This window comes from Melopsittacus undulatus, chromosome 1 (genome assembly GCF_012275295.1).
Source record: "Melopsittacus undulatus isolate bMelUnd1 chromosome 1, bMelUnd1.mat.Z, whole genome shotgun sequence".
In the NCBI taxonomy this organism is placed as follows: Eukaryota; Metazoa; Chordata; class Aves; order Psittaciformes; family Psittaculidae; genus Melopsittacus; species Melopsittacus undulatus.
The window spans coordinates 115,418,903-115,432,394 of NC_047527.1; the positions used below are offsets into that span (position 1 = coordinate 115,418,903).

The window sequence follows — 13,492 nt, forward strand, 5'->3', positions numbered from 1 at the left end:
CAGACTGGAATTCATATCTCCCACCATACAAATTTCTACTTGCACCAAAAGAATCTATCATGTTTTAAAAAGATCTCAAAATAGTAATGCCTGCCTTGAGGCTGACTCTGTAGTCAGAGAAGCAAACTGTCTATAATGGAAGTTACTGATCACTCAGCATGTGCAAAATCAGAGCATTCTCATATATGAAGGCACGAAGACAGATGAAGGAGCCCAGTTGCTAATGTGCATGCTAGAGAGAGTCCCCATATTTTTCATTGAATAACCCTGATAAAAAAAGGTGAGTTGAAGTAAAGGCATTAAATAAGTATTTACAGAATCATCTGCAAAATTACGCAAGGTGTAATTGTTTTGTTCTTTGCAGGGGAAAAAACAAAGTTTCTTAATCGGGCTCTGTTTGGAGAATGGCTGAGAGAACATATTCTGTCAACATGATTCACCTGGGTTCTGCAGTGATGGCAACAGAGGACTTTGCTAATTTATGGCCAAAATGTATTACACGCTGTACGAATACATAGGTGGTCTCTCTTTCCTTATGTTGCACAGTCTTCTCGTCTACAGCATAATATTTGTAATATTAACAAATTTACCTTGAACCATAGAAGAGCTGGGTGGCATGTGGGAAATTTGGTCAGATATTAAAGAAAAGTTCTGCTGTCCCCTTATATATGTTGCTATTACAGGGTTCATTATGCACAACAGAAGGCAAATGTCTCAATCTCATCAGATTTCTCCTTAAATTTGGTGGCTACACACTGTGCAACATTGTATTCTAGCAGTGGATTAGTTAACTACACCAGTTAGTTACCGAACTTCTCTGTTACTATGCTCTGCACTTTTTAAGATGCCACAGCTCAGTGCACCCATGTGGTATGCATTTTCAGTCACACTTTATGCCACACACACGTTATAGAAGACGACTGTGCTGATCGATAGGCAGTAACCTGACTGAACACTGCCAGGACTCTAAAATTCTTTCACGAGGTTCAACAGAGATTTATTTTTACTATGTTTGTTGTGAAACATCCAAAGGGCCACAACTTGCCAATGTTAAAGATGCGCCTGGACCAAAATGCTGGATCTGGAGAAACCCTCTGAATCCTACATGAATTTCTGTACACAAGCCCCAGGACATTGTTTTTCAGCTATTTACAACTTTGGCATGCCAATGCCTTGGCTGCAGCATGCAACCCTATTCTCCACAGCTCCAGAAGGACACAGGGGAGTTAGAGAAGGGCAACTGAAACTAGCCAAGGGAGGGAGCAGCTGGCATACATGTAGGGACCAGAAAGGCTGCAAGTTGGAAGCTTGGAGCCTGTGGGGCAGGCTGAGACCTCCAGGATATGATCAAGGTTATTCACTGCCTTCATGATTTCACAAAGGGAATGCAAAGCTGTTGTTTGCCAAATTGCCGAGTATTAGAACTCTGGGGAGCTCAATGAAGCTGGTATGAGATCAGTTTAAAAAAAATGAAAGAAAGCTCCTACACAAGATGGGGAGCTTGCTGCCACAGCAGTGGGGATGCAAATGGTATAAGGAGGTAGAGAGGAATAAAGGAATAAAAGGTCCATAACGGATATGAAAAGGAGGAGGCTTGGATATCCCCCTTAATACCAACTGGGAATGCTGGGGAAGTACCTGCAGACTGCAGAAGGTGGCCTTCCTGGTTGCAATTGCTAACTTCTATTGCTGTTCTACCCACACAATGCAAGTTAGTCTTTCCTTTTTAAGGAGATTCTTACGTATTCAGAGATAGCTTTGTAATTTCTCAGCCTTTCCTTCCTCATGCTAAACAAAATTAACTCTTTCTTTTTTGTTCCCCAGAGATGATGCTTTTTTAGAGCGCTGGTCATCATCACTGTCCTCTTGACTCCCTCCTATTTGTTCAGTCTTCCTTGAAGTCCAAAACATTGAGTCTGGGAATTTCTATGGAAGAATTCATCACTACTGAGCAGATCCACGTGTCTTGTAGATACTCCCATTCATTTCATTATGTTTGTTTGGGTTTTGCTACAGGGTCACAGACTGACTCACATTCAACTTGATACTGAGTGCATCCATGAAGAGCCAGAATGCTTACTGTGAACGTTGCTCTCATTCATTCCTGCATATCTTATCCACTTCCTCAAGAGAACACTGCTATGTAGCATCACAGGTCATTTTCAGACCTCTGAGGAACTCATTCAAAACATTGGTTGCATTTATAGTTTAAGACTATGAAGTTAGCAAGGACCATTAAGGTCAAATAGTCTGATTTTTCGCTTAACGTATGTTCAAAGACTTCTGTAAGCAGGTCTTGATTCATGCATATAGCTTGTGCCTGAACAGCCCTTCAGAAAGAAACACAGTATTGCTTAAAGATCTGAAGTGGCAGAGAATCCCATATGTTCATAATTAAACTTCAGTGATTAGTTACTCTGAATGTTAAAATTTGACAGTTAACTTTTAATGTGGCTTCTTCTAGCTTCAGCTTTCAGTTGCTGGAACTTGGAACATTTCCTGCAAAGCTAAAAGGCCTCCTTACCCTCGGAAACCTCAGGCATGTCTTGATTTTCTTTTGATAACAAATCTCTCTATAAAAAGAGTTTTTTAGGTTTCTGACAGTAAGATCATCTGTGCTCAATCTTTTTGTGGCTCTTTCCAGAGCTCTCTGTAATGCTAAATTTTTAAGTGCATAACTGAACACAGTACATTAGATATAGATATAGTACAGTATCTCTGACAAAAGCAAAGTGGACTCTTACTCTCCTGCTAATGAGGAGTCTTTAGATGACAAATTCTCTCTCAGTTGTAATATGGAGAAATCTGTCTTCAGCTGGTTACCCACAATGGCATTGGAAAAATCACTGCATCTTGTGCATAGGACTGCATTATTCCTCAGAAATATACTTACAGCTATGATCAAGAACACAGAAATCTGTAAACTGAAACCATTCTAGAAAGTAGGAAAAATATAACATCTTTCCAGATATGCAGTTCTTTAGCATCATTTATTCTAGCAAACCTTACCTGAGACATCTAGCTTTTCCAATGTATCCCCTTTTGGCAGGGCTGCTGGCTGTGGAGGCATCTCCAGGTTAGGAATTGATTTCATTATATTGGCTTGGGCCTCCTCCAAGAGCTTTTCAAATTCCTTTCCATTATAGTGATCTAGGTTTTGTCTTTTCTCTTCCCATTTCTTTTCAGCTTTCTAGACAAAAAATAGTAAAACATCTCTTTATTTCTGATTCCTGTTGTGATCACTTATTTCAAAAAGAAATAAAAAATTCATATGGAAACATTCTAGGTAAATACAGATAGATTCTTACAGTTATAGTCAACAACTAGACAAATTAACACCAATTGTACACTGGTTCTGGCTTCCATTATGCTAGATAAGGCACAAACACATGACTCACAGTGGCCACTGCTCACTAAAGGAATAAAGGCAAAATTTAAATCTAGGTCACTCTGTTACTGTATCACACTGGTGATTAAAGTGCATGTCTGTAATAAGACATGAGAGTTCATTTGTGGATTTTCTCAGTACCTCTGTGTGTGAAACCACTGGAACTTTACACTCTTTCATTTTAACCTCTCCATAACGAGGGATATGAAGATTTAACAAATGAATGAAATCCACGGATGCAAGTGTTGCCAGAAATAAGGTATTCTAAAAAAGATTTTTATTTTCTAATTTTTTAATGAAGGTTAGTTGAAAAACACTGTTACTCATTTAGATTGCATGTTATTATCCTGTTGCATTTAAGATCAGAGGGTACCTTCAGAAGTGCACGGTGTAGTCAGGGGTTAAGCATTTAGGTCCCCAGAAAGCATTTTTAAAAATCCCACCTGCAGTCTCAGGAATGAGACTGGGAGCTCAGACCCAAAGAGAGGACAATTGTTTGAGTGGAATACACCGTACCTCAATTGACACAGCTCGGTTTCTGGTACTTGCATTGTGAATTTCCTCAATGAAAAGACTTTGCATGGTGGTGCCATTGACAGAGACCTGTGGTGCTGACATGGTTGGTGTGGGCTGGGATCCTGTTGCAGGCTCTTGCAGGGGAGCTGGTGGGGTGGCTGAGGAGTGACCATCCACTGGCACACCTTCACTGTGGCTGGCTGCAGTGGGTGAACCCTGGGCATGATTGACCAGTGCTGAGGAGTGCTGAGACTGATGGATGACAACAGGTGAGCTCTGCACATGGTGGACTGTCATTGTTGAGAAGGGGATGACTTCTGACTTGACTGATGATACCTGGGACTCTGATGTGAGGTTTTGCTGTGCATGTCCCTGGGCATGCTTGAACTCCTCCTGGTTTTTCAGAGAGTCAGATGCAGTGGTCTTTTCCATAGTAGAGTATTGCACGGCTTGGGATGCATCCACACCCCGCAGCAGTCCTTCTGTAACATGTCTGCCCAGCCAAATTGAACACAACGGCACGACATGGTTAGCAGACAGCAAGTCATGAGCAATAATTAACAATAAACTTTTGCAAGGGAAAACACCTATATCAAAAATATCCCAATAGTGGGTTTTCTTCCTGATCCTCTCGGTTGTGTGATTTTACAGCTTTCTCTCAGTCAGGGACCCAGAGTTTTAAAGAGGCCACTCTAATTAGGATGTTTGTGCCTTTTGAAATGTTTACAAGCCTTCATGGATGTACTAGCACGTTTTGATCAAACCACGAGTTACAGTGGGTTATTTTAGAGGGATAATGGAAATCAGGTGACTTAAAGTTTATATGCTGCATGTAGCTAAGAACATGCTCCTGGACTATTAGCACAGAAAGTAGAACATGAGGTAGCAGTCTGCCAATTGCCAAAACAAAGCCTTCAAATGATACTTCATGAAGGTCTTGTCTGTCAAGAGTTTGCGGTAGGATGAGCTGAGGATGTAGTCAACTATTTCTGGAAGCTAGCTGTGAAATGACTGAGCTTCAGATTGTAGCTAGCCAACAGATGCCATCAGTTTTTCCATTACTGAAACAGACTTTCTGAGGCTTAATACATAATTTCACTGCAAAAAAAATTACTTCTGGTAAAGCTTTCGCATGCATAACTTACTGAGTTGTTTTCTTTTTTACAAACAGGGTGAGACAGGAAATAACTGCAGTAATTTTTAAGAAAAGGGAACTAATATGAAAGGGTACAGATGTTTATCTACATGGAAAAATAAATGATAGCTCTTTTAAGACCTGTTACATAAACCATTTTATCCATCTGTCAGTACTGGCAAATCCATTTTACATATGCTCCAGGATATATGGAAACAATGACAATCCTACATTCCTTGGAATAATGCTTATGAGTTACATTTTCTTGTAAATGAAGTAAAATTGCCACCACCACCACTGACAGTTTGGCCTGATCCACTGGTTTTGAGTACAAAATTAATCCAATGCCTATTGGTTCATATAAATCAGCAGTCATTTGTTACTCATATATTCTGACAAACATGGCTAAACACCGGCTTTCAGTGGACACAAATGTTATCTAATATTTCAACTTTGATTCATACTTTGCAAAGAACAGAATAAAGAATTTGCATGAATTCAAATGCATATTGAAAAATAGTTATTTCTTTCAGAAGGTTTAGGTTATCTTTATCCCCTTAGAATCTTTTTTTGTTTCTTACTGTTACATTTTTGGGGATGCATGTTTCAGTCTCAGGGATTATTTCTGTTAGCTTTGATTGCAGCGAAGGCCTACAGCTAATTAGCTCACACATGGGACTGATGCCACTCTGCAAGCTTTCCCATCCAGGTACTTCCCAAATCTGGAAGTCTTGAGTTCAGAGGGAGCTAGTTATGACTGAAAATCATAAGATCTTGATGACTGGGCCTCTTGGTCAGAACAGAACCACTGCATGGAGCACAGGAAATGCTTTTGATTTTCCTTGAGGGGGTTCTAGAAAGAATCTATAAAATACTACAAGGAAATTGCCTGATAAGAGGGGGGAAACCCAAGCCCAGAAGCTGTTTTAGCACTGCCTGAGGAAATTCTTTGGTTTTGAGGAAGAAAAAAGACAGAACAAAAATCTCACCTCCTGAGTATGGTGAGGATATCGGTCATGCTGCGCACACGTTTCAGCAAGCTGTCAAGCTTGTGTGGTTCTTCTTTTAGGAACCTCACGGCTTCTACCTCAATCCGGAGGATTGCACGCATTTTATTCTGCAATGTTGGGAACTCTCCTGCAAAGATAACACCTGTGAAGCTCAAGAGGAAACGATAAAATCCCTGGGGACAAATGCATGATGGGGTAAATGTCAAATAGTTGAAAGCCTTCCTCTCTACAGGGGCCATGCAACAAGATCCTTAATTCCCCCTTTGTATCTTTTTGGAAGTGAGTTAATGGTTCCAGATCAAAGGCAAAAAACTGTTTTCAGCCACTGTGGTTAAAAGAAAAGAACCAAAAGTAAAAAGGAGAAGTACATACCTTTCAGGGTGGCAACAGCTTCTCCCACTTGACGCAAAAGAAAGGCTCCATCTTCAACGTCTTTCAGTGTAACTGCCTTGCTGGAGGCACTAGAATCCTTCTTCAGATCCTCAACAAATGCCTCCAGCTCACTGGCAAAACAAAAGAAGTGGACATGAAATGTAAGCAGGGCTTTCACATTACAGTCAAATATATGTAAATGTATGGACTAAACTAATCCAGAAACCTCAACTACGGCATCGTTAAATCTGACATCACAGGCTGAAAAAAAAAAGCAAGGTACCACGAGGGGAAATGAGGATGCTGGACACTCACAGCATTGAAACAAGCTGACTGATTGATTTCTCTGACAGGCTGAAGATGTGCAGTGCATATTGACTTTAAGGCAGCTGTGCTAGAAAGGGAAGAGGGTGTGGTGAAACACATCTAACAGCCAGACCTCTGGGGATGCAAATCCTGGAAGGGTACAGACACACTCTACCACTACCATTCAATACTGGTTTGCACCTGGCATTTTCTCATTGCTGTTTACATGTGAAGGAATGTCCAACAGTGAAGTAAGAACCCAAAACCTGGCACTAATGGCCCCTTGAGGTAACCTTGTTTATCTGCAGGGTCCTCTTAGACAGAATACCGGCTCCTGTTACCAAGAAGAGACAGACTGAAACAGCAAGTGTACATTGTGTGCAATTCTCACTCAGCATTTGGATTTAAGAATTAATCACTTCAAACGTCTTTTTTCAACCAGTGCTCTTCTGTCTTTCCTCAAACTCCATCTGATGCTTCTTAATCACCTTTCCCAATATTTTTTCCATGCTTCCATAATTATGTGAATTTTCTCAATCCTTCAGACACATAAACTTTATTTTTTTGTAGGGGAGCCACTTTTTTTTCTATTTAAAGTTGAGTTCAGATTGCTTTAGCTGGAGTTTCCACATAGAAGCTAAAAATTTTCTAAAAAACCCCTGAAATGCATTGTGTGCAATTATACAAACATCCATGCAAATACCTTAAAAGGATCATAGATTCATTGAATGGTTTGGTTTGGAAGAAACCTTGACTCAGTTTCAACCCCCCTGTCATGGGCAAGGACACCTTCCACTAGACCAGGTTGCTCCTAGCCGCATCCAGCCTGGCCTTGGACAGTGCCAGGGATGGGGCAGCCACAGCTCCTCTGGGCAACCTGTGCCAGTGCCTCACCAGCCTCAGTGAAGATTACCTTTGAATCTCTAACCTAAATCTCCCCTCTTTCTGTTTAAAGCCATTCCCCTTATCCTGTCACTACATGCCCTTGTGAAAAGTCCCTCTCCAGGTTTCTTGTAATCTCTTGAATAAGAGAAATTCACCTCTATTAAGATACCTAATTTACTGACAGGAATAGTCTGAAAAGCCTGATTAATTGCATAGTAGAAAACAATGCAAAGCAAACTCTGAATTGACAAACTGGCTACTCATTTTAACCTATTCTGGGGCCTCATTTCTTGCATCCACTTAGATAGCAGTTTTGCCATTGCTGTAAGAGAGTCAAACTATGGGCTGATTGCCTGAAAAGGGGTAGGGGAAGACTGCCTTCTGAGCCAACTGCAGGCCTTGAATTTCCTTGTATTTCCCTTGTACCAGCACTGCCACGAAGATCCAGCAGAAAATTACTTATTTTCAGGCAGGTCACTTCCTAGATCTGTCTCAGTGAACAGGTGACATAGGGGGGAAAAGAGAGGAGTAGGTGGACAGTAACAGGATAAAAAGGAGAAAATCCCTTGCAGCACAACTCCACACTTCGGTCAATTTATAGTGGAAGCAGAGTTACACAGAACAAAAGCAATACACTAGTACTTCTGACATACAGAAAACCAAAACCAGTATTAGGATCGGAACATCAAGTGCACTCAGCAAAGAGTTCACTCCAATCCAAAGACTAAGAACTTTAGAAACTATAAAAAACATTTTGAATTAAGAATCATAAGTTTCTTCTGAACAGATCACAGAGAAGTGGAGGTAAATGATCCTGTTCCCATTTTAAGCCCACTTCTAAGACTGCCTTGAGAAAGCTGAGGGAGTCACTATTTCCACTAGCACAAGCATACTTGCAGGAAACAATCCAATGGACCACACGATGGCAGCAAGGGAACGTTTCTCAGGATATTTTTCTAGTGGAAGAAGCTGCGATAATGCAGATTACTGTCTGTGTTTGCCTTTACTTATAACTGCATAGATACACCAGGCAACCAAAAAGATAAGGGCAGAAGCTTAACTTTGTTCATGGATGGAGGGAAGAAAAAGGAACAGACACAGAACACTGTTACAATGTTTTAGTAGGTTTTTGATTGTTGGATATATAGGGATAAAGGGAAGACTTTCAGGTAACTGACAAGGGCTTTCTTTCCCCTTTGTTATTTGAACAGAAACAGAAAGGTCATCATAAAGCCTCTTGAATTCCATACAGTGATATTATCTAACAAGACAACTGATCCTGAAATTACTCAGGGTATAACATATTACACTGCCTCCTGTGGTTAACTGCAAGGGAGAAGAAACTTCAGCCTTCAGAAGCTGAAGTCTGAAACAGATCCAGTAGTCTCCAGCATTTCTTTTCCATCACTGGGGAAGCAATTTGGCTTTATAGATTGGACTAAGCAAACCCAATTAACAAGAAACTCACATTAATGCAGTTTCAGAAGGCTAATACAAGATGAATGATTTTTCTGCATCTGTGTTATACCCAGCACAGCCAAAACAAACTCTTACGCTGAGATCTTTCTTTAGGCAAAAAAGCATCAGAAGATCTGTCTCAGACTGCAGTATCAGTAGAACGGGTTATAAAACAAACTGACAAAATTAATAGTAACAAATCACCCAGGCCAGATGCTATGTGCCCTGGAGTTCAGTGGCAGCTTGAGGGTGAAACAGTTGAACTATTAAGTATCTAAATTCTTGATTAAAATGTCTTCGGCACCGGAATAGTGGAAAGTGTCAGGGATGATACAAATACATTTTTAAAAGGGGATGGGACTATCCAAGGAACTGTACCCTGGTGAGACTGACATCTAGACTGGTGTAATTGATAGATACCGAAATAAAGGATAAACAGTAAAGAATTAATGGACCAATGGATAAATATGCTGTGCTCTGCAGTAATTAATGTGGTTTGTGTAAAGCAAAAATAAGTCTCAAAAATCCACAAGGAAACAGCAAGAGCATAGGGACAAACTATAGCTCAAAAGGCTTTCAGCAAGGTACCTGAGTAAAAGCTTTCAAGAAAACAAAGTTACCATGGGACAAGATAAAAATTCTCTCACGGATAAAGTACTGGAAGTAATGGGAAGGGATCAGTGAACAGCTTACTCAATGAATGTAGTTTGCTGGTGAGTTCCACAGGGATTGGTGCTAGGGCTGGTTCTTTTCAACATAGTATAAATTATTTAGAAAAAAGAATGAATAGTATAGTAAAGAAAATCTCAAAAGAATATTACATTATTCAGGGGAATGAAAATGCAAGGTGACTGCAGAAGGCTGCAGATGGACCATCTGATACTAATTGACCAGGAAAAAGCCAAAGATTAAATTAATTCCTAATAAAAGTAAAGTAATGCTCATGAGAAGAGGAGAAATAAAACCAAACCCAACCCCCCTAAAACCAGCAAGCTCCCCAAACCCTAAGTTATACACAGTAATGAACTTTGAACTGATAATCACCCTTTGTGAGACAGATGTTGGATTTGTAATGGAAAGCTTATGGGGAACAGGACAGGGAGGCCACTGCATGAAGTCATGGTGTGTCCATGTCTGGTATAGCTGTTGCAGACTCTGCTCTCCCTATCCCCATCTCACAGACGTGCCCTAGAGTTAGAAAGGGCAGAGAGAAAGGCAACAGGATGACAAAATTTATAGAAAGGCTTCTACAAGAGGATTAATTAAGCAGACTATGACTTCTTAGGCTGAAGAAGTTATGAGTGGGGGAAAAGAGAGTGGAAAAGGAGTGGAGGAGCCTCTATAATATAATGACCAACATGGTGAGAGTGAATATTCTGCTGTGCATGATTTAAGACTTTAGGGATTGATTGACAGATGAAAGATTCAAAAACAAACAAGAAGAGACTCTTTCTACCCAAGAAAAGGATTACTCTATAGAATTCATTGCCCCTAGATGCTGTAGACAACAAAGTTTACATACATTTTTAAAAATGCATAAGCTCATGAAAAGTAAACAATCCATGTAGAGGTTTTGCATATGAAGATACCATCTCTGATTTGGAAAATCCCTGAGCTGCAAGTCATTAAAAGCAAGCAGATGCACTCTGAGCCATGTTCTTATATCTTTTCCCAAGTATCTGCTACTAGTGGCTCTCTAACACACTAAGTAGGGTTTTGTTTTTAATGAGTTATTCTTTTGCACTTACTCTTATAAAAAAGTCTGATGCTTTTCCTAACAAAATATACATTGTAACTTCAGATGGATCATATCCAATTAGACAGATTGGCTGTGGCTATAATTTAAATTAGTGTGCTCCATTAAAGTGCTTACAATAATTTACAGTGTATAATATAGTAGTCATACCTGCTCCTCACAACATAAATACTTCATTAGCCAATGTGTTGTATCATCATCTGTCATTGGTCTGGTAGATTTTAAGTCTAGCATCTACGACACCAAAAGCATTATACGACATCTCTAATGTTGAATTGAATGACTAGATGGAGAAAAACTCTACCCTGTTAATTCTGAGTGTTTATTTCATGGTTACAAGAGTGCATAAACACTACATGTAACTACGTTACCTAGATTTCATTAGGTATCTCTGCACTGTAATCTGCTACAGCTGTGACACACATGGGCACACTTCTGTACACACCATCACAAATGGCGCTCCACAGAAAACTTGCTCTGAAATGTACACTGACACTTCTGCTGTGTACAACATGAAACCACCAATATTTTTATTTCTTTATTTCCCAGCCATAATCTTCAGAATAGCAGAAAGGAGAACTTTTAAAGCTGAGATTTATCACTTCAGAGCAATAGACACACTTTAGTAAGTACTGCAGAAATCCTTAGGCTGTCCTGTCTTGCATGAGGCCAGTCTACTGATTCAGTTGCATGATTTAGAAAAGGTCAAGAGGGCAACAGTTGAAATTCTAAGCAATGGTGCATTTTTTGCCCTGTTGCTTTGCATTTGTTTATACATCTGCACTGGGATCAGCTTAAATGAGAAGTGCCTATATAGAATGTTAATCCTTTTCAGTGACATTTAATGTTTAATTTTGTGGTGTATGCTGTTCATTATTAACAGCCATCAGCTGCTGAACTGATATTGTCAGTTGCTGTCAGATGTGACACTGGGCTCTGATCCTGCAAACGTGCAAATATATGACAAAGAAATCTTGTTGGACACCACTGATGTGGGCTTTTTTGTGATTTTATGTTTATTTCTAGCATGTCTCCAAAAGGGTTGAACTAACATTTACAGCCCATGAATGATCTAAGTAAGATGTTTTCCTGTAACACTAACAAATGAAGCTGCACAGAAGCAGCAGAAACTCTGCAAACAGAAAAAAATCCAAACACTGATAAACCAGAACCATATTGCAATCAAAGTCATATCCTAAATGAACAGCTGTAACAACTATTGCCATGTGCACTTGACCTCACTCAGTATCCATTTTATGAGGGCAACGCTATAAACAGTCATCACACAAATTGTTTTTTCCACAGAAAACAAACAATCTAGAAGCTAAGCAACGAGGTACACAGGAATAACATGATGAACAGGAGGGTAATTACTTAAGACTGTAACACAATGTTATTTAAGACTTCAGATGAGAGGATTATATACACTAGCATGGACTGTTGCTGCACATTCAACTTCTCTTCATAGAAAACAGACTCCCTTAGTAACAGTCTACTTTGTCTTTACAGATGCATCATTTTTATTACAAATCTTATTAATCTGACAACACATTGATCAACAGGAAAGATTTACACTCCTTAGCTGTCAAGAACTGCACCCTTATGTCTCTTCCATCATCATTTCCAGTAAGAAACTGACTAGAAAGTTTCTCTCTATTATGGAGCAATTCTTCAGATGTGAACTGCGTTCAGTAATGAGAAATAATTAGTTATATAGCATCTTCCAAATGTGAGTGTTAGAACTAGTTAAATTGCTTATTGATTTCAGCTTCATCTTGCCTCCTGCAGACTCTGAACATGGACTAAAACAAACAACTAGACACCATCAGTCTTGGCAGACCAGAGTTTTTTTGGGAAAAGGTCTTACAAATGACATACACAGGAATAAAGAGCCTTTACAAAACAACAAATCAAAAGTATTTTTATCTGAAGTTAAGTGTATGGAAATCCCAGTAGGTAAATTTTACATAGAGACTGGCACTGGTGACTGCAACTAAAGTTAAATCCCCTATTTATGAGCTTCCCCTACCTCTTCTTTTTAACAGCCAAAGTACTTACTATTGAAATCTGATTTTCATACTTAAAGCCAAACTCATTACTTTTTTTTTGCAGCCATTTGTTCTTGAGGAAATTCCTCCCTCCTTCCCTAAAGCATAACATACATAAAGCTGAAGCTGAGAGCTAGAGTAGGGGCTTTCGGAAGACAGAGACGGTCATCGTCCTTATGCCCCCTTTATAGGAGACTTCTGAGGAGGTTTCAGCAGACAGGACTTACCTAGTGGCTGTGCTGAGGACTCCCAGGCAGGACCAGTGATTGTACAACAGAGACAAAGTTCTACAGTCAACATGAGTGCAAGGAAACACATCTAAAACCAGCGTATGTGGGTGCAGTTTCACTGAAGACAGTGGTGAAATTCACTACTTTATGGAAAACAGAGCCAGGCAAAAGCAAAAAATTGTAAGAGTTTTCTCAACCCACCATAACTTCTTTACTATCTTTTCTTCCTCGTTGAGGTATTTTTGCCTTTCTTGTTCCACCAGGTTGCGCTGTCGCTGCACAGGATCTTCAAGCCTCTTCACGGTTTCAATCATTTTGCCATTGATTTCCATCTCTGCTTTCTTCACCATTGCCCTCAGCATCTCCTGGTTCTGCAGCTGTTGCACAA

At 39.8% G+C, this 13,492-nt stretch overlaps 1 protein-coding gene across 13 annotated transcripts in view; it reads right to left on the reverse strand.

Annotated features, from left to right (window-relative positions):
- KIAA1217 (KIAA1217 ortholog) overlaps positions 1-13,492 on the reverse strand; it is a 379,558-nt gene that overhangs the window by 15,144 nt on the left and 350,922 nt on the right. For all 13 annotated transcript variants that reach the window (XM_034064748.1, XM_034064863.1, XM_031052367.2 and 10 more), the window contains 5 exons: positions 13,306-13,481; positions 6,422-6,552; positions 6,029-6,176; positions 3,905-4,397; positions 3,010-3,190 (listed from right to left, as the gene is read on the reverse strand). In XM_034064748.1, the coding sequence (XP_033920639.1) occupies positions 3,010-3,190; positions 3,905-4,397; positions 6,029-6,176; positions 6,422-6,552; positions 13,306-13,481 (1,129 nt within the window). The remainder of the gene's footprint in view (positions 1-3,009; positions 3,191-3,904; positions 4,398-6,028; positions 6,177-6,421; positions 6,553-13,305; positions 13,482-13,492) is intronic.